The sequence below is a fragment of the Aethalodelphis obliquidens genome, unplaced genomic scaffold (genome assembly GCF_003676395.1).
Source record: "Aethalodelphis obliquidens isolate GAN/ISIS:26980383/991018 unplaced genomic scaffold, ASM367639v1 scaffold83, whole genome shotgun sequence".
NCBI classification, from domain to species: Eukaryota; Metazoa; Chordata; class Mammalia; order Artiodactyla; family Delphinidae; genus Aethalodelphis; species Aethalodelphis obliquidens.
This window is the reverse complement of record NW_020838027.1, coordinates 2,119,338-2,140,124: the sequence shown is the minus strand read 5'-3', so window position 1 is coordinate 2,140,124 and position 20,787 is coordinate 2,119,338. Positions and strand designations below refer to the sequence as shown.

Genomic DNA, 20,787 nt, shown 5'->3' with positions numbered 1-20,787 from the left:
TACAAGGCCCAACCCAAAATGCCCTTAAAAAGTAAAACTGCACACTCATTAGTTGGGGGAAAGGATTATGAACATCTAAACACTAAAAGAATTTGTTAAGGTGGGTGATAATCGCACATCCGAAATAGCTAAACAGCTGCTTATGTCACGCAGATTTTTGTGGTTTTCCAGTACATATAAACGTTGTTTACACTATAGCCTGTTACGTCTGCAATAGCATTATATCTAAAACAATATATACCTTTTTTTTAAGAATATATTTTAAAAAAATATTTATTTACTTGGCTGCACCAGGTCTTAGTGGTGGCGTGTGGGATCTAGCTCCCTGACCAGGGATCGAACCCGGGACCCCTGCCTTGGGAGTGTGGAGGCTTAGCCACTGGACCACCAGGGAAGTAAGTCCCTAAAACAATATATACTTTAAAATGCTGTTGGGAAAACGCTCAACACAGGATTGCCAAAAAACTTCAATTTGTTTGTTTAAAAAAAAATCTGCAAAGTGCAATAAAAAGAGGTATGCCTGTTATTTTGTTACAAAGTAGGATTTTATTTCGCTTTCTTAAAATGCCTTTTCTTTGGTCTTAGATTATTTCCTTATTAGGAAAAAATGGAGGTAGTTTCATGATGCGCCTATAAGTGACAGATGGTTGTAGATGAGTGGCAGCGAAAGGGGTCAGAGGTCACACAGTGACATACCGCAGGCCGCTGTCGAGGTTGGTGCGTGGGGAAAGTGGCCACTGAGATTCCTAGAATTTCTGCCTTTATTAACATGAAAGCTTAGGAATAAATAGTGAAGAGCCAAAGAAAAGGTGTGTGTTTGTTTAATCTCCGCAGGGCTTCCCAACCTGCCCAGCTTGATCTGCGTCAGGTTCCAATAGTGAAATCCTCTGGTGAAGTTGAGCATGAAGCAAGGTAAATCCCCGGAGGTAAAGCTCATTCCCTAGGAATGATGAGTCATTTCATGACCAACAAGCAGTTTCTGAAAGTCCCTTTGTGACAGAATCCAGTGAGGTGAACGGAGCCTTGGTCAAGATGAATCCAATTTCCTTTTCTTCGTGTCCTGGTTCTTCCTATATGAATCATAGTCTCCTATGGAAGAGAAAATTGTTCACATACAGCTGCCATGATGTAAAAATAAGGAATAAACTGACAGCTAAAAACTTCTGAATCGTATTAGTTACTGTCCTACTTTAAACTAAAGGCCAAGAGTGAAAATTGTTATGAGGGGGACAGGTCGCTCTGTTAACACTAGACCAAGCTGCAGGAGAGATCACGACAGGCCTGCTTCTAAGGAATGCAGCCGTGCTTCAGTGTCCCACTTCTATCAGCTAGAAAGAGCTGCACCTCAGGTCAGGACTCCAAGGAAGACTTGCGACTCTTAATCCAGTTACACTCCATTTTCTTAGACTGCTACTGGTCTGGCATGAGTCCCCTCCAACTTCTTAAAATGGAATGTCATTCTTTCTTTAAGATTCATAGAATTATATATACCCAGGTTCTCCCTTCCATTTCTGCTCCTAAAACACTTTGCTACCTGTTATGTGTTGGTTAAGGTTGTAAGTTTGAAGGTGCCAGGGTCCAGATTTTGCCTGTGGATTCTGGTGGCAAAGGCTCTGTGGGGTCCTGTTCCAGGTCTCCATCTCGTTCTGCAGGACGGAGGTGGCAGGGGCCTGTGGCGGTTCTGGTTTAGACAAGGGCTTGACCACACTGTCCCCTGCATCTAGAGCCATGTCCCACATTTCAAGACTGTCTGCAAGGACAGAGGTCACAAGCAAATGCAGCATCAACAAACGAGGTGCTGGAAAAGTAACAGGTCGTGAGAAATGCTGTATCATGAATGCTCTATACGATGGCGTTTGGAATTTCTCTTTCCCCGACCCATGAAAGTACACCAAAGCCTCTCGCAGGTCCGGACAGTAGAGGAGCTGCATATGTGCTATCAGCACTTTCTACAAAACCAATGGAAAATGAAGATACCTTATGCCTCTTTTGAAATATATTTGTGAGGACGGAAAGTATGCAGCACAGTAACTTACAGACACTTGATAGGTATTTACTGATTAGGACTGAAGCCATTCCTTTAGCCCTCCTGACCTGGAAGCACGTCTGTCTGGGTGAGCGGCTCTGAAGCAGCAGTTCCGGCAGGTGGCACCGGTGGCAGCGCTGCTGCAGAGAAAGGACAAAACCACGTAACCAAGCTGGGCTGCGGGCAGCCTTGGAAGTGCGTGCAAAGCTGCCTGGGGTTACACTCGTCGGCGCGGCGGGCAGAACTCGGGACCTTGCATCCTGGTCCTACCTACAGATCTATATAAAATAGGACTGACGATACTATATTCTTTCTTCTCATCAAACTGCGAAAAAAACGCTGAGAAGTTTGTTTCTCCTTTAGCAGAAACGGAAGAGTTATTGTAAGCCGTTTTGTCCAGTTTTTACTATTTGAAGCTATAACCCTTGTTCAAACAAAATCTTAAGCAGAAATGAATATGTAAAACCAAGATGATGACTGTGTGATTTGGGGTGGGGGAGGTCCTGGAGATGACTCCTCCTCCACCCCTGACCCCCAGAGCTTCCGCAATGGTTTGGAAGCTGAAGACCTAGAATAATAATTCTTATTAAGAACATCCCCAGCACAGTAAGTTTTTTGGGTTTTTTTCCCCCTACATTAACCTCAGCCTGCCAGTACTGCTGAGGGGAATTATAAAGAACTAAACATGAAGCAAGTCCTCGGAACCTTCTTTGTAATTTTTAGGGAGAAGCTGGGCAAAAATCCACTTGGTCTTTCTTTGTTTCTAGTCTCTGAGAAAGACTCCAAGAAAATCTGTATCTACTACTCCCACTGAAGCTGGACTCTGAAATAAAAAGTTCAGGGATAAAGAATTGCCAAAAACCCATTCTCTTCAAACCCAACTTTGCTTTATGTTCAGAGACAGCTCAGGGGCTTCCCTGGTGGCGCAGTGGTTAAGAATCCACCTGCCAGTGGAAGGGACATAGGTTCAAGTCCGGTCCAGGAAGATCCCACGTGCCACAGAGCAACAATGCCTGTGCACCACAACTACTGAGCATGCGCTCTAGAGCCCGCAAGCCATAACTACTGAGCCCACATGCCACAACTACAGCCCACGTGCCACAACGACTGAAGCCCGTGCTCTGCAACAAGAGAAGCCACTGCAATGAGCCCGCACACCGCAACGAAGAGTAGCCCCCACTCACCACAACTAGAGAAAGCCCCCGTGCACAGCAACAAAGACCCAACACAGCCAAAAGTTAAAAAAATAAGTAAATAATTAAAAAAAATAAAAGCTCAGAAAGGCTTTCTCGTGTACACGTGGCCAAAGTAACTGAGGCGAAAAGAAGCTCTGTCCCCTGAGACAAATAGTTCCAGGTTATGTCAGGGCCCGTCTCCTTCGCCCAAAAGACCAGTGTCTTCCTTCAGTCACGGGGAATGGCGAGGCAGGACGTGACGGTTTGAGCCCGTGGCCGCCTCTGTGCTGTGTGTGGACCCGACCTGCTGCACAGTGGGGAGAGCAGTCACCCCCAGAGCCCACGCTCCGTCCTCTCACCAGGACCCTGCTTCTCGGCAGGTGGGCCAGACGGGGGTTCCTGCTGCTGTTTCTCCATCTGCTCCCGGAACCGCTGCTGCAGCTGTCTTTGCCGGAGCTTCCGCTGGTACGTGGCATCGCTCTCTGTGGCAGCGGAGGTCGGGCTTCTGCATCAGGAGAGCAACAGGGAGGTGAGTTCCTGAGTTAACTGGTGAGCAGCAACACACAGTTCCCAAGGGAGCACACGGGCCAGCCAGTGTGCTGGCTCTGAAGTGAAGGCAGGGGTGGGAGGCAGGGGGAGACACCTGGGAAGGAGCAGGGGCGGGGAGGGCACGCAGCCCGCACCCGGAGCCGCTGTCCGCATCCCCTGCATCACAACGTGGTGGCTTGGTCTGCGAGGAGACGTCACCTCCTGTGGTCTGGGGGGTCCCAGAGTCGGGTTCCGTCGGCAGCTGCTGTATCTGGCTTGTTCCACACATGGTTCAAAGTCTTGTCTCTTTGCTTTAGTTAAATCCACTTCAAGAGGCAGCTAATGAGGGAAAAAAGGGGAGAAAACTTCTTCCAACTGCTCTTCCCCTTCCTCAAGGATCTAGATACCTGAAAAATGGCATTTCACGATCCTCTATCCATCATTCCTTCTAGGTCCTAAGAAGCTGGGACAAGGGATCCATAAGTTCAAGTCATTTTAATTATATGAGGAATAAAACAATTTCATTTTCCACCTATGCCATTATGTATTAATGAAGTTTTGATAAGGAATCATACTTCAGTTTTTATTGAGGGCAAATGCTCTGTAAAATCTAATTTGAATCTTTTCTTGGCAACCAGATCTGATGCTGTCTACTTTTTTTTTAATGGAAATGATCACACATCATCACACTACAGAAACCCAGAGATTTTTCACTTGGGAGAACTTCTCTCTCAATAATATGATGCTGATAGAATAAAGGAGTGATTGAGATGACTACATTTTGGATAAAGATAACATGAAAATGAAAATTATACTGTGAGATTTTGTACTGACATTGAGAAGTAAATAAGTTAAACAGGGCTTCCCTGGTGGCGCAGTGGTTGAGAATCCACCTGCCAATGCAGGGGCACGGCTTCGAGCCCTGGTCCGGGAAGATCCCACATGCTGCAGAACAACTAAGCCCGTGCGCCACAACTACTGAGCCTGCACTCTAGAGCCTGTGAGCCACAACTACTGAGCCCGCATGCCATGACTACTGAAGCCCATGAGCCTAGAGCCCATGCTCTGCAACAAGAGAAGCCACTGCAATGAGAAGCCCACACAGCGCAACAAAGAGTAGCTCCCGCTCGCTGCAACTAGAGACAGCCCGTGCGCAGCAACGAAGACCCAACACAGCCAAAAATAAATAAATTTATTAAAACAAAAACAAAAGAACTGGACAGTCACATGCAAAAGAATTAAACTGGATCACTTACACCATACACAAAAATTAACACTGGATTAAAGACCTGAAACCGTAAAACTCCTGGAAGAAAATATGGGCAATAAGCTCCTTGACGTTGGTCTTGATGGTAATTTTTTTGTATTTGACACCAAAGAGCGAAAGCAACAAAAGCAAAAATAAACAAGTGGGACTATATCAAACTAAAAAGCTTCTGACAGCAAAGGAAACAATTAACAAAGTGAAAAGGCAACCTACTAAATGGGAGAAAAAGTTTACAAATGATGTAACTGCTAAAGCATTAACATTCAAAACGTATAAAGAACTCACACAACTCAAAAGCAAAACCAAAACAAAACAAAACAATCCAATGAAAAAATGGGCAGAAGATCTGCATAGATATGCTTTCAAAGAAGACCTACAGATGCCCAACAGGTACATAAAAAGATACTCAACATCACTCACCATCAGGGAAATGAAAATCAAAACCACAATAAGATAGCACCTCACATCTGTCAGAATGGCTATTATCAAAAAGACAAGAGACAACAAGTGCTGGTGAGAATGTGGAGAAAAGGGAACCCTTGTGCACTGCTGGTGGGACTGTAAACTGGCATAGCCACTACGGGAAAAACTATGGAAAACAGTTTCCTGAATAAATTAGAAACTAGAAATAATAATTATAATAATAAATTAGAAAATAGAACTGTCATATGATGCAGCAATTTCACTTCTGGGTATTTATCCAAAAAAAAAGAAAAACAGTAACCCAGAAAGATATGCTCCCCCATTTTCACTGCAGCATTATTTATAATAGCCAAGACATGGAAGCAACCTAAATGCCCACCGATAAAGAATGTAGTATATATATCTACAACGGAACATTATTCAGGCATAGAGAAGAAAATTTTGCCACTTGCAATAACATGGATGGATCCTGAGGACAGTGTGCTAAGTGAAATAATTCAGAGAGAAAAATAAATACCACATGATCTCACTTATATGTGGAATCTAAACAAACAGACAAAAACTGAGCTCATAGATGAAGAGAACAGGGGTTGCCAGGGGTCGGGGGTGGACAAAATGGGTGAAGGGAGTCAAAAGGTACAAACGTCCTGTTATAAAATAAATAAGCTCTGGGGATGTAATATACAGCATGGTGACTATAGTCAGTAACACTGTATTGTATATTTGAATGTTGCTAAAAGAATAGATCTTAACAGTTCTCATCAAAAAAAAACTGCATCTACGTGTGGTGATGGATGTTAACTACACTTATTGTGGTGATCATCTTGCAATATATAAAAATACTGAATCATTATGTTGTACAACTGAAACTAATATACAGGCGTACCTCAAAGATACTGCAGGTTTGGTTCCAGACCTCCACAATAAAGCAAATATAGAAATAAAGCAAGTCGCACAATTTTTTTGGTTTCTTAGTGCGTATAACAGTTGTGTTTACACTATACTGTAGTATGTTAAGTGCGCAACAGCATTATGTCAAAAAAAAGCAATGTACGTACCTTAATCAAAAAATAATTTATTGCTAAAAAATGCCAACCATCACCTGACAATGCAGCTACCACAAACCTTCAATTTGTAAAAAATGGAATTATCTGTGAAGTGCAATAAAATGAAGCACTATAAAACAAGGTATGCCTGTAATGTTGTACGTCAATTATATCTCAGTTAAAAAAAAAAAGTCAAAGGCAGAGAAATCTTGAAGACAGCAAGAGAAGAGCAAATCATCACATACTGGAGTGCCTGCCTAAGATTATCAGATTTCTCAGCAGAACTCTTACAGGCCAAAATGGAGTGGGATGATATATTCAAAGTCCTGAAAGAAAAAACTTAGCCAAGAATAGTGTATCCAGCAAAAGTATCCTTCAAAAATGGAGAAACTAAGATTTTCTTCAAATAAACAAAAGCAGAGCGAGTTCATTACCACTAGACTTGCTCTACAACAAATGCTAAAGGGAATCCTTCAAACTGAAACAAAAGGATGCCGGGCAGCAACATGAAAATAAAAAGTTCTCCAGTAAAGGTAAATACACGGACAAAAACAGTAACCTGTATCATCATAATTTTGGTACATGGAATTTAAATGAAGAAAAACATTAAAATTGTATAATGAATACAGATATTAAATGTAAAAACCATTAAAACTTTTATAACAATCTATGTTAATAGACATACAATAATATGAAGATGTAATCTGTAACATCAATAACATAAAGTGGTGTTGTAAAGGACTAGAGTTTTTGTATGCAATTCAAGTTATCAGTTTAAAATAGAATGTTATAACTTTAAAATGTTTCATATAATTGCAATGGTAACCACAAAGAAAATATCTATAGGATATACACAAAAGTAAACAAGAAGGGAATCAAATCATGTTACTACCAAAAGAATCAACACAACACAAAGGACAGCAGTGAGAGAGGAAAGAAGGGACCAAAAAAAAAGCTAAGCTACAGGACATACAGAAAATGATTAACAAAATAATACTAAACCCTTCCCTATCAATAATAAATGTAAATGGATCAAACTCCCCAACCAAAGCCATAGATTGGCTGGATGGATTCAAAAAACAAGATACAACTACATACTTCCTACATTAGACTCACTTCAGATCTAAAGACATAACACAGGCTGAAGGTGAAAGGATAGAAAGAGATACTCCATGTAAATGGTAACCAAAAGGGAGCAGGGGAGGCTATACTAATATAAGAAAAAATAGACTTTAAGTCAAAAACTGTTACAAGAGACAAAAGAGGACATTCTATAATAATAAAAGGGTCAGTTAACTGTGAAGCTATAACAATTACAAATACTTATATACCAAACATCAGAGCTCCTAAATATGTAAAGCAAACTTTGACAGATTTGAAAGGAGGAATACACAGCAAGACAGTAATAGCAGAAGACTTCAGTACCCTACTTTCAGTAATGGATAGAACCAAACAGAAGGTCAATAAGGAAACAGAAGATTTGAACACTACAGACCATATGGACCTAAGACATATAGAGAATATTCCACCCAACAACAGCAGAATATACATTCTCCTCAGTACAAATGGAACATTCTCCAGGAGAGACCACATGTTAGGCTACAAAACAAGTCTTAAATTGAAGATGACAGAAATTATACAAAAAAAATCTCTGCTGATCACAATGGAATGAAACTGGAAATCAATGGCAGAAGGAAAAATGAAAAATTCACAAACGTGGAAATTAGTACTTTCTTAAGACAACCAATGGGTCAAATAAATCACAAGGGAAATTAGAAAATATCTTGAGACAAATGAAAATGTTGAAAACACAGCACACCAAAACTTACATATGCAGCAAAAGCAGTACTAACAGGGAAGTTTCTAGCTGACACAAGCTAGGAGAAGATAGGAAATAAAGCTTAGGGCAGGGCTTCCCTGGTGGCGCAGTGGTTGAGAGTCCGCCTGCTGATGCAGGGGACATGGGTTCACACCCCGGTCCAAGAAGATCCCACATGCCGCAGAGCGGCTGGGCCCGTGAGCCATGGCTGCTGAGCCTGCACGTCTGGAGCCTGTGCCCCGCAACAGGAGAGGCCACAACAGTGAGAGGCCCACGTACCGGAAAAAAAAAAAAAAATTATGAGAATACTATGAACAACTGTACACCAACAAATCAGATAGCCTAGAAGAAATGGATACATTCCTAAAACACACAACCTACCAAGACTGAATCATGAAGAAACAGAAATAGACCAGTAACTAGTAGAAGAGTGTATTAGTAAACAAAAACCTAACAACAACAACAACAAAAAAAAAGCCCAGGACTAAATGGCTTCACTGGAAAATTCTACCAAACATTTAAAGAATTAACACCAACCGTCAAACCCTTCCAAAAAACTGAAAAGGAGGGAACACTTCCAAGTTCATTCTAAGAGGCCAGCATTATTCTGATACCAAAGCCAGGCAAAAACACTATAAGAGGAGGGTGGGAAAAAAAGACACTACAAGAAAACTATAGACCAATATCCCTGATGCATATTGATGCAAAAATCCTCAATGAAATACCGGCTCACCAAATTTAACAGCACATTAAAAGTATTATACACCATGACCAAGAGAGGTTTATTCTTGAAATGCAAAGATGATTCGACATACACAAATCAATCAATGTGATCCATGAACAAAACCACCTGTTCATCTAAACTGATGCAAAAAAAAAAAGTCTGACAAGATTCAATAATTTTTTCATGATAAAAACATTCAACAAATTAGGAATAGAAGGAAACAATCTCAACATAATAAAGGCCATATATGAAAAGCCTACAGTTAACATCATACTCAATGGTGAAGACTGAAAGCTTTTCCTGGAAGATCAGGAATAAGGCAAGGATGCCCACTCTGACTACTTCTTAACATATTGGAAGTCCTAGCCAGAGCAATTAAGCAAGGAAAAGAAATAAAAGGAATCCAAATTGGAAAGGAAGAAGTAAAATTATCTCTGGTTGCAGATTACTTGATCTTCTATGTAGAAAACCCTAAAGACTCAACAAAAAAAACTGTCAGAATTAATAAACAAATTCAGCAAAGTTTCAGGATACAAAATCCACATAAATAACAGTTGTGTCTCTACACACTAATAATGAACAATCAAAAAGTTGAAACAACAATTCCATTTACAATAGCATCAGAAAGAATAAAATACTTAGGAATAAACCTAACCAAGGTGAAAGACGTGTACACTGAAAACTATGAAACACTGCTGAAAGAAATTAAAGAAGGCACAAATAGATGGAAAGACTTCCCATGTTCATGAACTGGAAGACTTAATATTGTTAAGATATGCATACTACCAAAGTGATGTACAGATTCAGTGTAATCTCTATCAAAATTCCAATGACATTTTTTGCATAAATAAAAAAATTCACCTTAAAATTTATAAAGAATCTCAAGGGACCTCAAATAGCAAAAATAATTTTGAAAAAAAAAAATAGGAGGATCTCCTGATTTCCAAACATATTACAAAGCTTCAATAATCAAAACAGTATGATACTGCCATAAAGACAGGTGCATAGGTCAATGTAATAATACAGAAAGCCCAGAGATGAATCCTCATGTATGGCCAAATGATCTTCAGCAAGTGTGCCAAGACTACACAATGGGGAAAGGAGTCTCTTCAACAAATGATGTTGGAAAAACTGAATATCCACATGCAAAAGAATGAAGTTAGACCTGTATCTTACATCATATACAAAAATAAATTCAAGATAGATTAAATACCTAAATATAAGACCCAAAACTATAAAACTCAAAGAAGGAAACACGGGAAAAACTTCATGACATTGAATTTGGCAGTGATTTCTTGGATGTGACACCAAAGTACAGGCAACAAAAAAAGCAAAAATATACAAATGGAGCTATATCAAACTTAAAAGGCAAGCTATGGAATGGGAAAAAACTTTGCAATCATATCTCTGATAAGGAGTTAATAGCCAGAATATATAAAGAACTCCTACAGCTTGACAACAAATAAATCAAATAGCCCAATTAAAAAATGGGCAAAGAACCTGAGTAGACATTTCTCCAAAGATGATACACAAATGGGCAATAAGCACATGAAAAGATGTTCAACATCACTAATCATCAGAAAAATTCAAATCACACCCATTAGGATGGCTACTATCAAAAAAACAGAAAATATGGGCTTCCCTGGTGGCGCAGTGGTTGAGAGTCTGCCTGCTGATGCAGGGGACGCAGGTTCGTGCCCCGGTCCGGGAAGATCCCACATGCTGCGGAGCAGCTAGGCCCGTGAGCCATGGCCGCTGAGACTGCGCATCTGGAGCCTGTGCTCCGCAACGGGAGAGGCCATCAGTGAGAGGCCTGCGTGCCGCAAAAAAAAAAAAAACAAAAAACAGAAAATAACACATGTTGGCAAGGATGTGGAGAAATCAGAACCCTTGCGCACTGTTAGCTGAGCTGCAAAATAGTGCAGCCATCATAGAAAACAGTATGGAAGTTCCTCAAAAAAACACCATAAGATCCAGCAACCCGACTGCTGGATATATATCCAAAATAATGATAACAGAGTCCTCAAGAGGTATCTGCACATCCATGGTCGTTACAGCAGTATTCACAATAGCCAGGAGATGGAAGCAACCCAAATATCCACTGATGGATGAAGGGATAGAGAAAACGTGATATATACATACAATGGAATATTACTCAGCCTTAGAAAGGAAGGAAATTCTGACACATGCTAAAACAGATGAACCTTGAGGACATTATCCTAAGTAACACAGCCAGTCACAGAAAGACATAAATTGTATGACTGCACTTATATGAGGTATTTAAAATAGTCAAATTAATAGAAACAGAAAGTAGAATGGTGGTTGCTACGGGCTGAAGGAAGGCGTAAAAGGAGAGTTGTTTTATGGGTACAGAGATTTCCATGTTGTAAGTTCTGGAGATGTGTTTCACTATTGAACTGTACGCTTAAAAATGGTTAAAATGGGGCTTCCCTGGTGGCGCAGTGGTTGAGAGTCTGCCTGCCAAAGCAGGGGACACGGGTTCGTGCCCCAGTCCGGGAAGAGCCCACATGCCATGGAGCGGCTGGGCCTGTGAGCCATGGCCGCTGAGCCTGCACGTCCGGAGCCTGTGCTCTGCAACAGGAGAGGCAACAACAGTGAGAGGCCCGCGTACCACAAAAAAAAAAAAAAAAAGGTTAAAATGGTAAATTTCATGTTATGTGTTTTTTACCACAATGTTTTAAAAACAGAAAAAATTACAATATCCCTCATAAATATAGATGCAGAAATCCTTAACAAAATATTAGCAAACTGAGTCCAATTATATGTAAAAAGGATTTAGAAAAAGGACAGAAATGGAGTTTTTTTGTTTTTTTTGTTTTTTTGCAGGACGCGGGCTTCTCACTGTTGTGGCCTCTCGCGTTGCGGAGCACAGGCTCCGGACGCGCAAGCTCAGCGGCCATGGCTCACGGGCCCAGCCGCTCTGCGGCATGTGGGATCTTCCCGGACCGGGGCACAAACCTGTGTCCCCTGTATCGGCAGGCAGACTCTCAACCACTGCACCACCAGGGAAGCCCCAAGAAATGGAGTTTTGACAGCTGCCAATTGACACACACCTCTATTACGGGCAGCACAAGAAAAAGAACCCCTCAAGTACCAGAGAGGGAAGGCTGCCCAGGGTGGCGGCACTGCAGGGACCCAAAGAACCACAGGTGAAGCAGCCACACTCCACCAGGCAACAGGAATGCTCCAGAGCCTGACTGGCCCAGGCATGCTAAACTCCAGACCCCATTCTCCGAAGGCAAACGCGCAGATCACATGACACGCAACTACAGAAACAAGGGAGATTTAAACCTTAAAGACACCCGAGCTAAGGAAGAGCAGGAAGGTTGAACGCGTGAGGCTCTGAGTGTTTGTAAGAAATGGCAGTGCTGCAAGGGATCTGTGCTCCTTCTGTCTCACAGACCACTGCCAAGCACGGTTCTCTCTACATAAGAGACAAGTAACACAAATGCTCCAGGCTTCAATTTCCTCATTGGTACATTAAGGTAATTGGTTCCTGCTGGCTCTTATGTTCAAAGACGTCTGAAATACATTCCAGACCCTTTAAATAGCCAAGTCTTCACTTTTTCTCTCTCCATCACCAAATACTCACTCATGACACAAAAGCATCATCAGTTGCACCTTTACTGCGACGCATTCCACCCCCCACTTGTAACATACCTGGTGTGGGAGCTTGTTTAGCGACCTCAGGTAGTCTTTGTCCAGAATACAATTCCCAAGTGCATTCCCGAAACTTCTACGGGTAAGAAAAGAGGGGAACGGGGTTGAGAACGTTATATGTGAATATCAGAGAACAGAGCTACAGCCTTTGTACAAGCTGCTTCTCAACACAGCAGAGGAGATGGACTCTGATAAGCATTCAGAAATGTTCATTACGCATCTGCATTAGGCGCTGAGAATACAGCAGTGAGCACAGCAGCCACAAACCCACCCGCAGGAGGGGCAGTGGGCACAGAAAGCCTGAGCAAGCGCTCACAAAATCGCACCAGCTATACCTCCCAATGCAGAACACGAATTCCACAGCAGAGAATGTTTCCCAAGGACTGCTCCAACTCCCCAGTAATGGTGAGCATGCGCACTTTAGGGGCAAGACCTCCATGACCAAAGTTCTTTACTTGGGACATCTGGATTCCCCCACAGGTCATGGTATTGCAAATCTTTAGTGCATGTTTTACATGTATTTTTCTGGTAATTCAATTCTCAAAGGCATCTATGACCCCAAAAAAGGTTAAAAACCCTGCTCTATGAAACTAAGTTAACTATGTTACATATACATAATGAAGAACTGTGTAGGTGTATTAAAGAGAATGAGAAAACAATGTATGTGCTGTGTGGACAGGTCTCCAAGACACACTGCTGATGAGAGGGGTGGGGAAGGCAAGGTCAAGTACAGAACAGAGAACACAGGATTCTACTACTTATTCCCCAAAAAGTGGGCCCTCAGCATAAAGCAGCACTGGGGAAAGACAGAAGAGAGCAGGAAAACAGGCTGCACAGGGTCAAGGGTGGGAGGAAGACTTATGTTATTTCGACTTCTGAACCACGTGGGTGTTATAACCCAGAGCTGAGAAGAACAGGATCTGCCTACCTCAGTGCTCGCTTCAGCCCATCGGTCACTGCCTCCTTCCTCGCCTTCTCCAAAGACAAGGCTTTGGACTTGAGGCCCTCGCTAACACCATAGCCCACGTCCTCGTGATACGAACCATCCTGTGGACAGAAAAGGAGTTCAGGGTCCAACGTGAGGAGCTGCAGCCCCGTCCCTGGCTGCAGAGCTCTCCTCTTCCTCAAGCATCAGTGTTCAGACTGGTTGGACAGAGCCCAGGGCCTGGAACACAGGCGGAGTTGCCAGAGTCCATTTCCAGGGCTACTTCCTGGACCGGATCTGCCTAGAGATGTGCCTGTGCTCCAGGTGCAAGACAATTCTCCTTCCTCTTCACATGACTAGGCACACACCTGACCCGCCCCACATCTTACTAAGACACATCACCCACACTATGAAAACCTCTGGGGCACCAAACCAAAAATTTGAAATATTATATTTAGCAGATTCTAATGACTGGATAGCAAATCCTCTCACAAGTCAGGTGGTACCTGTTTCTCGGCTTCTACCAAAAGTAAAGGTGGGCCTGATCAAGCTGTTAGCTGACAGAGAGCTGACTATAATGTTTGATGATAGCATTGTGATTTCTGATATATAACTCACAAGTAGTCAAAGAAATGAATGACACTGTAACGAAACTCGTTCATTCTCAGTTTGTTTATGTGAATAAGGTTTTCGGTAGTATTTATAAAAATAAGTCAGAATAGAATTAATGCTAAATGTTTAGTCTAGGAATAAGTAATATTAACTGTGGATATACAAACTAACTGAATAGAAAAAAACAGCTCATCCATCTTATCAAGAAATGCATTTTCCATAAAATTTTATTAAATATAAATATTTTGATGTAGTTATGTTGTCTCTTCAACATAAACACAACTGACTAAATTGTGTATTAACAGCACCTGTAATATCAATAGTAACTCAATCCAGAAGAAATTTCTCAATAGTTAGAGCCTTAAGATCACTGGAAATTTATCCCCTAAAATTTTTACACACACAAGTATAATAAGGTTATCATTAATAAAAGATTTTCAATCATACAGCAGGATAAAAGCCAGAGGGGAAATGGAATGGAAATACGTGTTCAAGAAGAAACAACGTAAGATATCTGATGACCGAAGAATAACTTGCTCAAAAAAAAGAAAAACAGGGACTTCCCTGGTGGTCCAGTGGTTAAGGCTCCATGCTCCCAATGCAGGGGGCCCAAGTTCAGTCCCTGGTTGGGGAACTAGATCCTGCATGCCACAGCTAAAGACCCTGCACACCACAACTAAGACCCAGTGCAACCAAATAAATAAATAAATATTTTAAAGAAAGAAAGAAAAAGAAAAATAGCTTGCGCATGTATTTTTTTTAAATGGATGACAGCATTTAATCCTCTATGGTATTTAGAATACATTGGTACGTGTTAAAAAGATGTAACAGATTTATTTTAGAATGTAAAATTTTACAATATGCCAAAAAATACACCCTTACAACTGTTTACATATATGGTGAAAACTGAGTCAACTTAAAAACGTGCAAGAGAACAGAGTTCCTCAAAATTCTCTTAGGGGCACATGAGGGAGGATGTCTGAACAACCCCACCCCCTCTCTGGGCCCCGAGGCCTCCGTACCTGCTCACTCTCCCACCTGCCCCGTGCCTGCAGGCAGCATGTCCCCTCCATCACCCTCACCTTCAGCTGGACTCTCACAAACGCACAGACGCCCACGTAGAACTTGCCATTGTTAAGGTCAACAAAATCTAGGAGTGGGAAAGAGAACCAGCTGAAGAGGATACTGATCGCTGTGCCTCACCTGTATTCCTCCTGCTGGCGACTGAGCACGCCTTCCCTAGGTCCTTGCCTACAAAACACTCCTGCCAGAAGTCAGCCAATGCCGAGGAAGGGAAACGAAGAAGCAGGCACTGCCAGGAAGCATACTCACCCACGTTCTGCTGTGTGATAGAGTGTGCCCAGCCATTGTAGCCAAACATCTCATTGGCCAGATTAATTACCCTGTGACCCTCGATGTAACACACCTGGAAAAAAAATTTAAAGAAGAAAAAAAAGCTTGTTAAAATTCCTTGCCATACTTAAATGTGGATCAAAATTTACTTAATCTGGGCTTCCCTGGTGGCGCAGTGGTTGAGAGTCCGCCTGCCGATGCAGGGGACGCGGGTTTGTGCCGCGGTCCGGGAAGATCCCACGTGCCGCGGAGCGGCTGGGCCCATGAGCCATGGCCACTGAGCCTGCGCGTCCGGAGCCTGTGCTCCGCAACGGGAGAGGCCACAGCAGTGAGAGGCCCACGTACCGCAAAAAAAAAAAAAAAAAAAAAATTTATTCCTTACCAGCTCTTTTGGCAAAACCACCCTTAAACATTCCAGAGAATTTCTCAGTGAACTTAATTCAAAGATCTTCCAGAGGAGCCAGTTAGAACTAGTGTCTTGGGCCAGGCCATGCTTGGGCCACTGCAGATGACAGTGAAGGCTGGAACCCATCCCCGCCCAAAGACACAAACGTCCACTAACAGTGAATGAGAGACCTTCTGAATCCATGAGGAAAAGAGAGGGAGTTGGCAAGTTCATGGGAATAGTCGGCGTTGTGGGCACCCACTTTTCAAGCACGTAAACTCTCTCACCTTCTGGCCTCCTCCAGCCATGCGGCTACTTATGTATTCTGGGCCCAGCCTCTGCCTCAGAGCATTCTGGATGGCCTGGTACTCTTCTGCTGTGTATTGGTACTGTAATCCACAAAGGGAAAATTAAACTGACATTTCCACCATTCCTTATCAGCAAGTCCCCAACTTTTTGGTCTCCAGACCCCTTAACACTCTTCAAAAGTACTGAGGATCCTATGAGCTTTTGTTTATGTGGGTTATATCTATCAATACTAGGAATTAAAAATGAGAAACTCTGCAGGCACACATTCCAGTAACCATCAGAGCAATGATATCAGCACATGCTATATGGTCTCTGGAAAACACCCTCAACTCATGAAAGAATGAGAGTGAAAAAGGCACAGAGTATTTTAGCATTATTATGAAAATAATTTTGATTTCACAGACTCTGAAAGGTCTTGTGGACCCCCAGGGGTCACTGGACCACATTTTGAAAACCACTGCCTTAGATGTTACTAATATGTTACCATCCCTACAAAACTTTCTCGAGCCAGAACTGGGAAACTGAAACTTCCCTCCTTCGAGTCTATATGACATGTATGTAGGCAAGGGAGCAGGAGAGGAGAAAACATGACAGGAAGCCCTGCTTCCATTTGTCCTCTTCTCTAGTTCAACAATTTCCCATCCTACACATAGAGAAATACACTCCTACTTGTTTAGATTTTCATCCCCTCAATACTTTTCCCCTTGCCCTGAATAAATACACACAAATAGATTTCTGGTAAGACAAAGATAGAATTTGGGGGGACAAAGCAAGAATCTCCCTTATATGCACAGAATATCTCCACAGAGAGTACAACACCAGAAACTTTGGATGCCTCCAAAAAAGAGATCTGGGTGACATGTGGACAAGAGTGATAGGAAACAGTGAGACTTTTTACATACAGTCTGTTTCATTTTGAATGTTACAGCATATGAAAATGTAATCTATCCAAAAAGTAAATAAAATTTAAATCTAAATGTAACCCCCAGTGCTGCTAAATTTCGAAAATGCCCTCAGAGCTTGTCAAAGACTCCCAAATGATGCACTTAAATGAAAAAAAAAACAGTTTACATGTATATGATGGTGCTCTACCAATGGCTTCCCCATACCTTTTTCACTTAACCTCATTCCTTCCAGGTATGAAAAAAACACACGTACCTGACCAAAGCATAATACAGAGTTGCCACCAGCAGGATGGCTGTCACGGCCGCTAAGAATTGCTTCTTCAGTCCCAGACATGTTGATTCAGGTTGACCTCTAAATAAAAAGAAGATTAAAAAAATGATCTCAAAGAACGCTAGTGGTAAAAGGCAAGAGCCTCTACTAAAAATCAGATGAAGTAACTTTCCTTGCATACTTTAAACACTGACCCAGTCAAGGGCCAAGTTCCTCAGTGCTTAGCTATCACCTAACAAACCACTTAAAATCCTTTAGGGTCTGCTTCTACCTTTCTGCTAAAATTTTGCTAGCGTGGTGGTGCTATTAAAGGTGATTTTTACAATAAGAATGTATTGTATGTTATAATTACAATGTTCGTAATTGAAAAAGTCAGAATTACAAAAGCGTGCTAGGGGAGATTATGACCACCTGCTATATGGGCATCATGACCCTGACCTCTGTGCGGCTGAAGAGGAAACATAGGCCACGGTAGCTGAACTGCTGTCGCGGAGCCAACACGCCAGCAGGGGGGAGTGTAACAGACATGACGCAATGGAAGAGCCAGATGGCACAGAAGACCCTGTGTTCAGAAAGGGCACAGCATTAAACCACTAGTAGTCCCTGCAGTTTATCGCCTGGGACCTTGTTACAAATGCATATTCTCAGGCCCCACCTCAGACCCACTGAATCCAAAACCAGAGGTGAGGCCCATGTATGAGTGCTGGACCAAGCCCACCCCGTGATTCTGACACAAGCTCCAGTTTGGGAGCCACTGCATTAGACTGAGACCACGCAAGTGTGCAGTCTATTAGAAAAGAGAATTACCCTCAGAAAAAGCAGCTGCAGATGGCTGACCCGCTACCTGAGTGCCCCACCCGCTGCAGATCCAACAAAGTTGGGCCTCAGCACATCTGCATGCTATAAATCTTCAGATTGTTCACTCACAGTAGGACCACAAATCTATGAACGTCAACCAGTATGATTCCCCACGCAGTGTTCCAAGATGGTGTTTAAGAGCTGACATTCCAAGTGGTGATTTCTGGCTCCATCACCCACGAGGTCTTGACCAAGAGAAAAATCACATAATCTCTCTAAATGACGTTTCATCATCTAGAAAATGGAGATAACAATAGTATCTACATTTCCTAGGGGTTCTGTAAAGATTAAATGAGAAACTGCATAAAAACTGCATTAATGCAACTAGAGATTATCATACTAAATGAAATTAAGTCAGAAAGAGAAAAATAAATATCATATGGTATCACTTATCTGTAGAATCTAAAATATGACACAAATGAACCTATCTACAAAACAGAAACAGAAACACAGACATAGAGAACAGACGGGTGGTTGCCAAGGGGGAGAAGCTTGGGGGAGGGATGGAGTGGGAGGTTCGGGTGAGCAGATGTAGGCTTTTATATATAGAACGGATCAACAACAAGGGCCTACTGTACAGCAGAGAACTACATTCAATATCCTATGATAAACCATAATGGAAAAGAATATTAAAAAAAGAATGTATGTGTGTGTGTATATATATAAAACTGAATCACCTTGCTGTACAGCAGTAATTAACACAACATTGTAAATCAACTATACTTCAACTTAAAAAAAAACTACATCAGAAGAGTGCCTGGCACATGTGAAATACTAAATAAATGTTAGTTATTGCTAAGTTCTTGTTAATTTTCTTACATACATTATGATGAAAATGCAGAAAACTAAACGATCATAAAACATTACCTTTCAGTTAAGAAATGGTAAATTTATTTATAATCTTGCACTAAAAAGTAGGATAGTGGCCTGTGCTAGGTTAGTCAATAGTTAGTGTCTAAAGTTGTTACATCAAGAAGTAGTGGGATGAGGGTGTTACTTAGAGCTATACATGCCAGAACAGACTAGTAAGAGGAAGAAGCATCTCTTAGGAGTGGCGCTGGTGTGAAGACCAGTGCAGCAGGGCTCGCCTTTTTAAAAATAAAACTTCTAGTGCTATTTCCTTTTCAAATATGTGCATGTATTATTTCAATAAAAATAAAAACTTAAATACCTGTTCCATAAAGCAGGGGTCAGCAAACTTTTTCCATAAAGGGCCAGAGAGTAAATATGTTAGGTGTTGCAGGTTATATGGTCTCTGTCACTACTTCACTTTGGCATTTTAGCGTGAAAGTAGTCATAGACAATACATAAATGAATGGGCGTGGTTGTGTCCCAATAAAACTTTATTACACAAATGAACTTATTTACAAAACAGAAAGAGACTCACAGACTTAGAAAACAAACTTCTGGTTACCAGGGAGGAAGGCTGGCGGGGAGGGATAGATTGGGAGTTTGGGACTGACATATACACACGGCTATACTTAAAATGGATAACCAACAACGACCTAAAGTATAGCACAGGGAACACTGCCCAATATTCAGTAATAACCTAAATGGGAAAAGAAATTGAAAAAGAATAAATACATGTATAACTGAATCACTCTGCTGTACACCTGAAACTAACACAACATTGTTCATCAACTATACTCCAATATAAAATAAAAATTTAGGGACTTCCCTGATGGTCCAGTGGTTAAGACCCGGTGCTTCCACTACAGGGGACATGGGTTCAATCCCTGGTCAGGGAACTAAGATCCTGCATGCCACATGGCATGGCCAAAAATAAATTAAAAAAATAAAAACTAAGAAACAAACAAAAACTTTATTACAAAAAGAGGTGGCAGATTTGGCCCACAGGTCACGGAGTGGGATACTAAAAAGTTGTAGGTGAACAGGATGTTCACAAAGTCAAATGAGAGCCTATCTGGTTATCTGTTAAAAACAAGGGTATACACTGCAAATGTACTAATGCCACTGAACTGCATGCTTAAAAATGGTTAAAATGATAAATTTTACATTATGTACATTTTACCACAATTTTTAAAAAGGAGGGGAATAGCTTAACACAGAAAAGATTTCTATCTCACTCATGAAAGATTTAATACAGTCTGGCGGCCCTGTCCATCCTATAGCCATGCCGTCTGGCATGTGTGACTCCTGAAGTCAGCACTGCAGGGGTAGGCAGAGCTGGAGCAGTCATACCAGCTCATAGCTGCCTTAGCTGTGACATGCATCCCTCTGGGCACAGTTCCCTAGACAGAACTAGTCACATGGCCCCAGAGGCTGGGAAATGTAAGAAGGCATTTAAATATTTGGTGAGTACTGTCTCTACCACATCCATTTCTCCCCACTCCAGTAAGAACCCCTAGAAGGTGGGGGGTTCTTCCTGACTCTCTGTGGCACCCCCAGGGCCTAGCATAGTACCTTGCTCATAGTAGGTGGTCAGGAAGGGAAGTGTCTGAATATTAAATAAACGGATA

At 41.9% G+C, this 20,787-nt stretch overlaps 1 protein-coding gene across 14 annotated transcripts in view; it reads right to left on the bottom strand.

Annotated features, from left to right (window-relative positions):
- Positions 1-526: 526 nt before the first annotated feature.
- Positions 527-20,787, bottom strand: part of RAD52 (RAD52 DNA repair protein) — a 58,429-nt gene continuing 38,168 nt past the window's right edge. For 6 of the 14 annotated variants that reach the window (XM_027093440.1, XM_027093442.1, XM_027093441.1 and 3 more), the window contains exons 2-12: positions 17,432-17,530; positions 16,252-16,353; positions 15,559-15,652; positions 15,249-15,376; positions 13,618-13,736; positions 12,690-12,765; positions 3,845-4,068; positions 3,561-3,706; positions 2,095-2,166; positions 1,535-1,798; positions 527-1,089 (exon numbers count right to left, since the gene is read on the bottom strand). In XM_027093440.1, the coding sequence (XP_026949241.1) occupies positions 1,028-1,089; positions 1,535-1,798; positions 2,095-2,166; positions 3,561-3,706; positions 3,845-4,068; positions 12,690-12,765; positions 13,618-13,736; positions 15,249-15,376; positions 15,559-15,652; positions 16,252-16,353; positions 17,432-17,512 (1,368 nt within the window). In that variant the 5' untranslated portion in view covers positions 17,513-17,530 and the 3' untranslated portion in view covers positions 527-1,027. The other 8 variants (XM_027093434.1, XM_027093443.1, XM_027093446.1 and 5 more) reach the window with 8 other exon arrangements.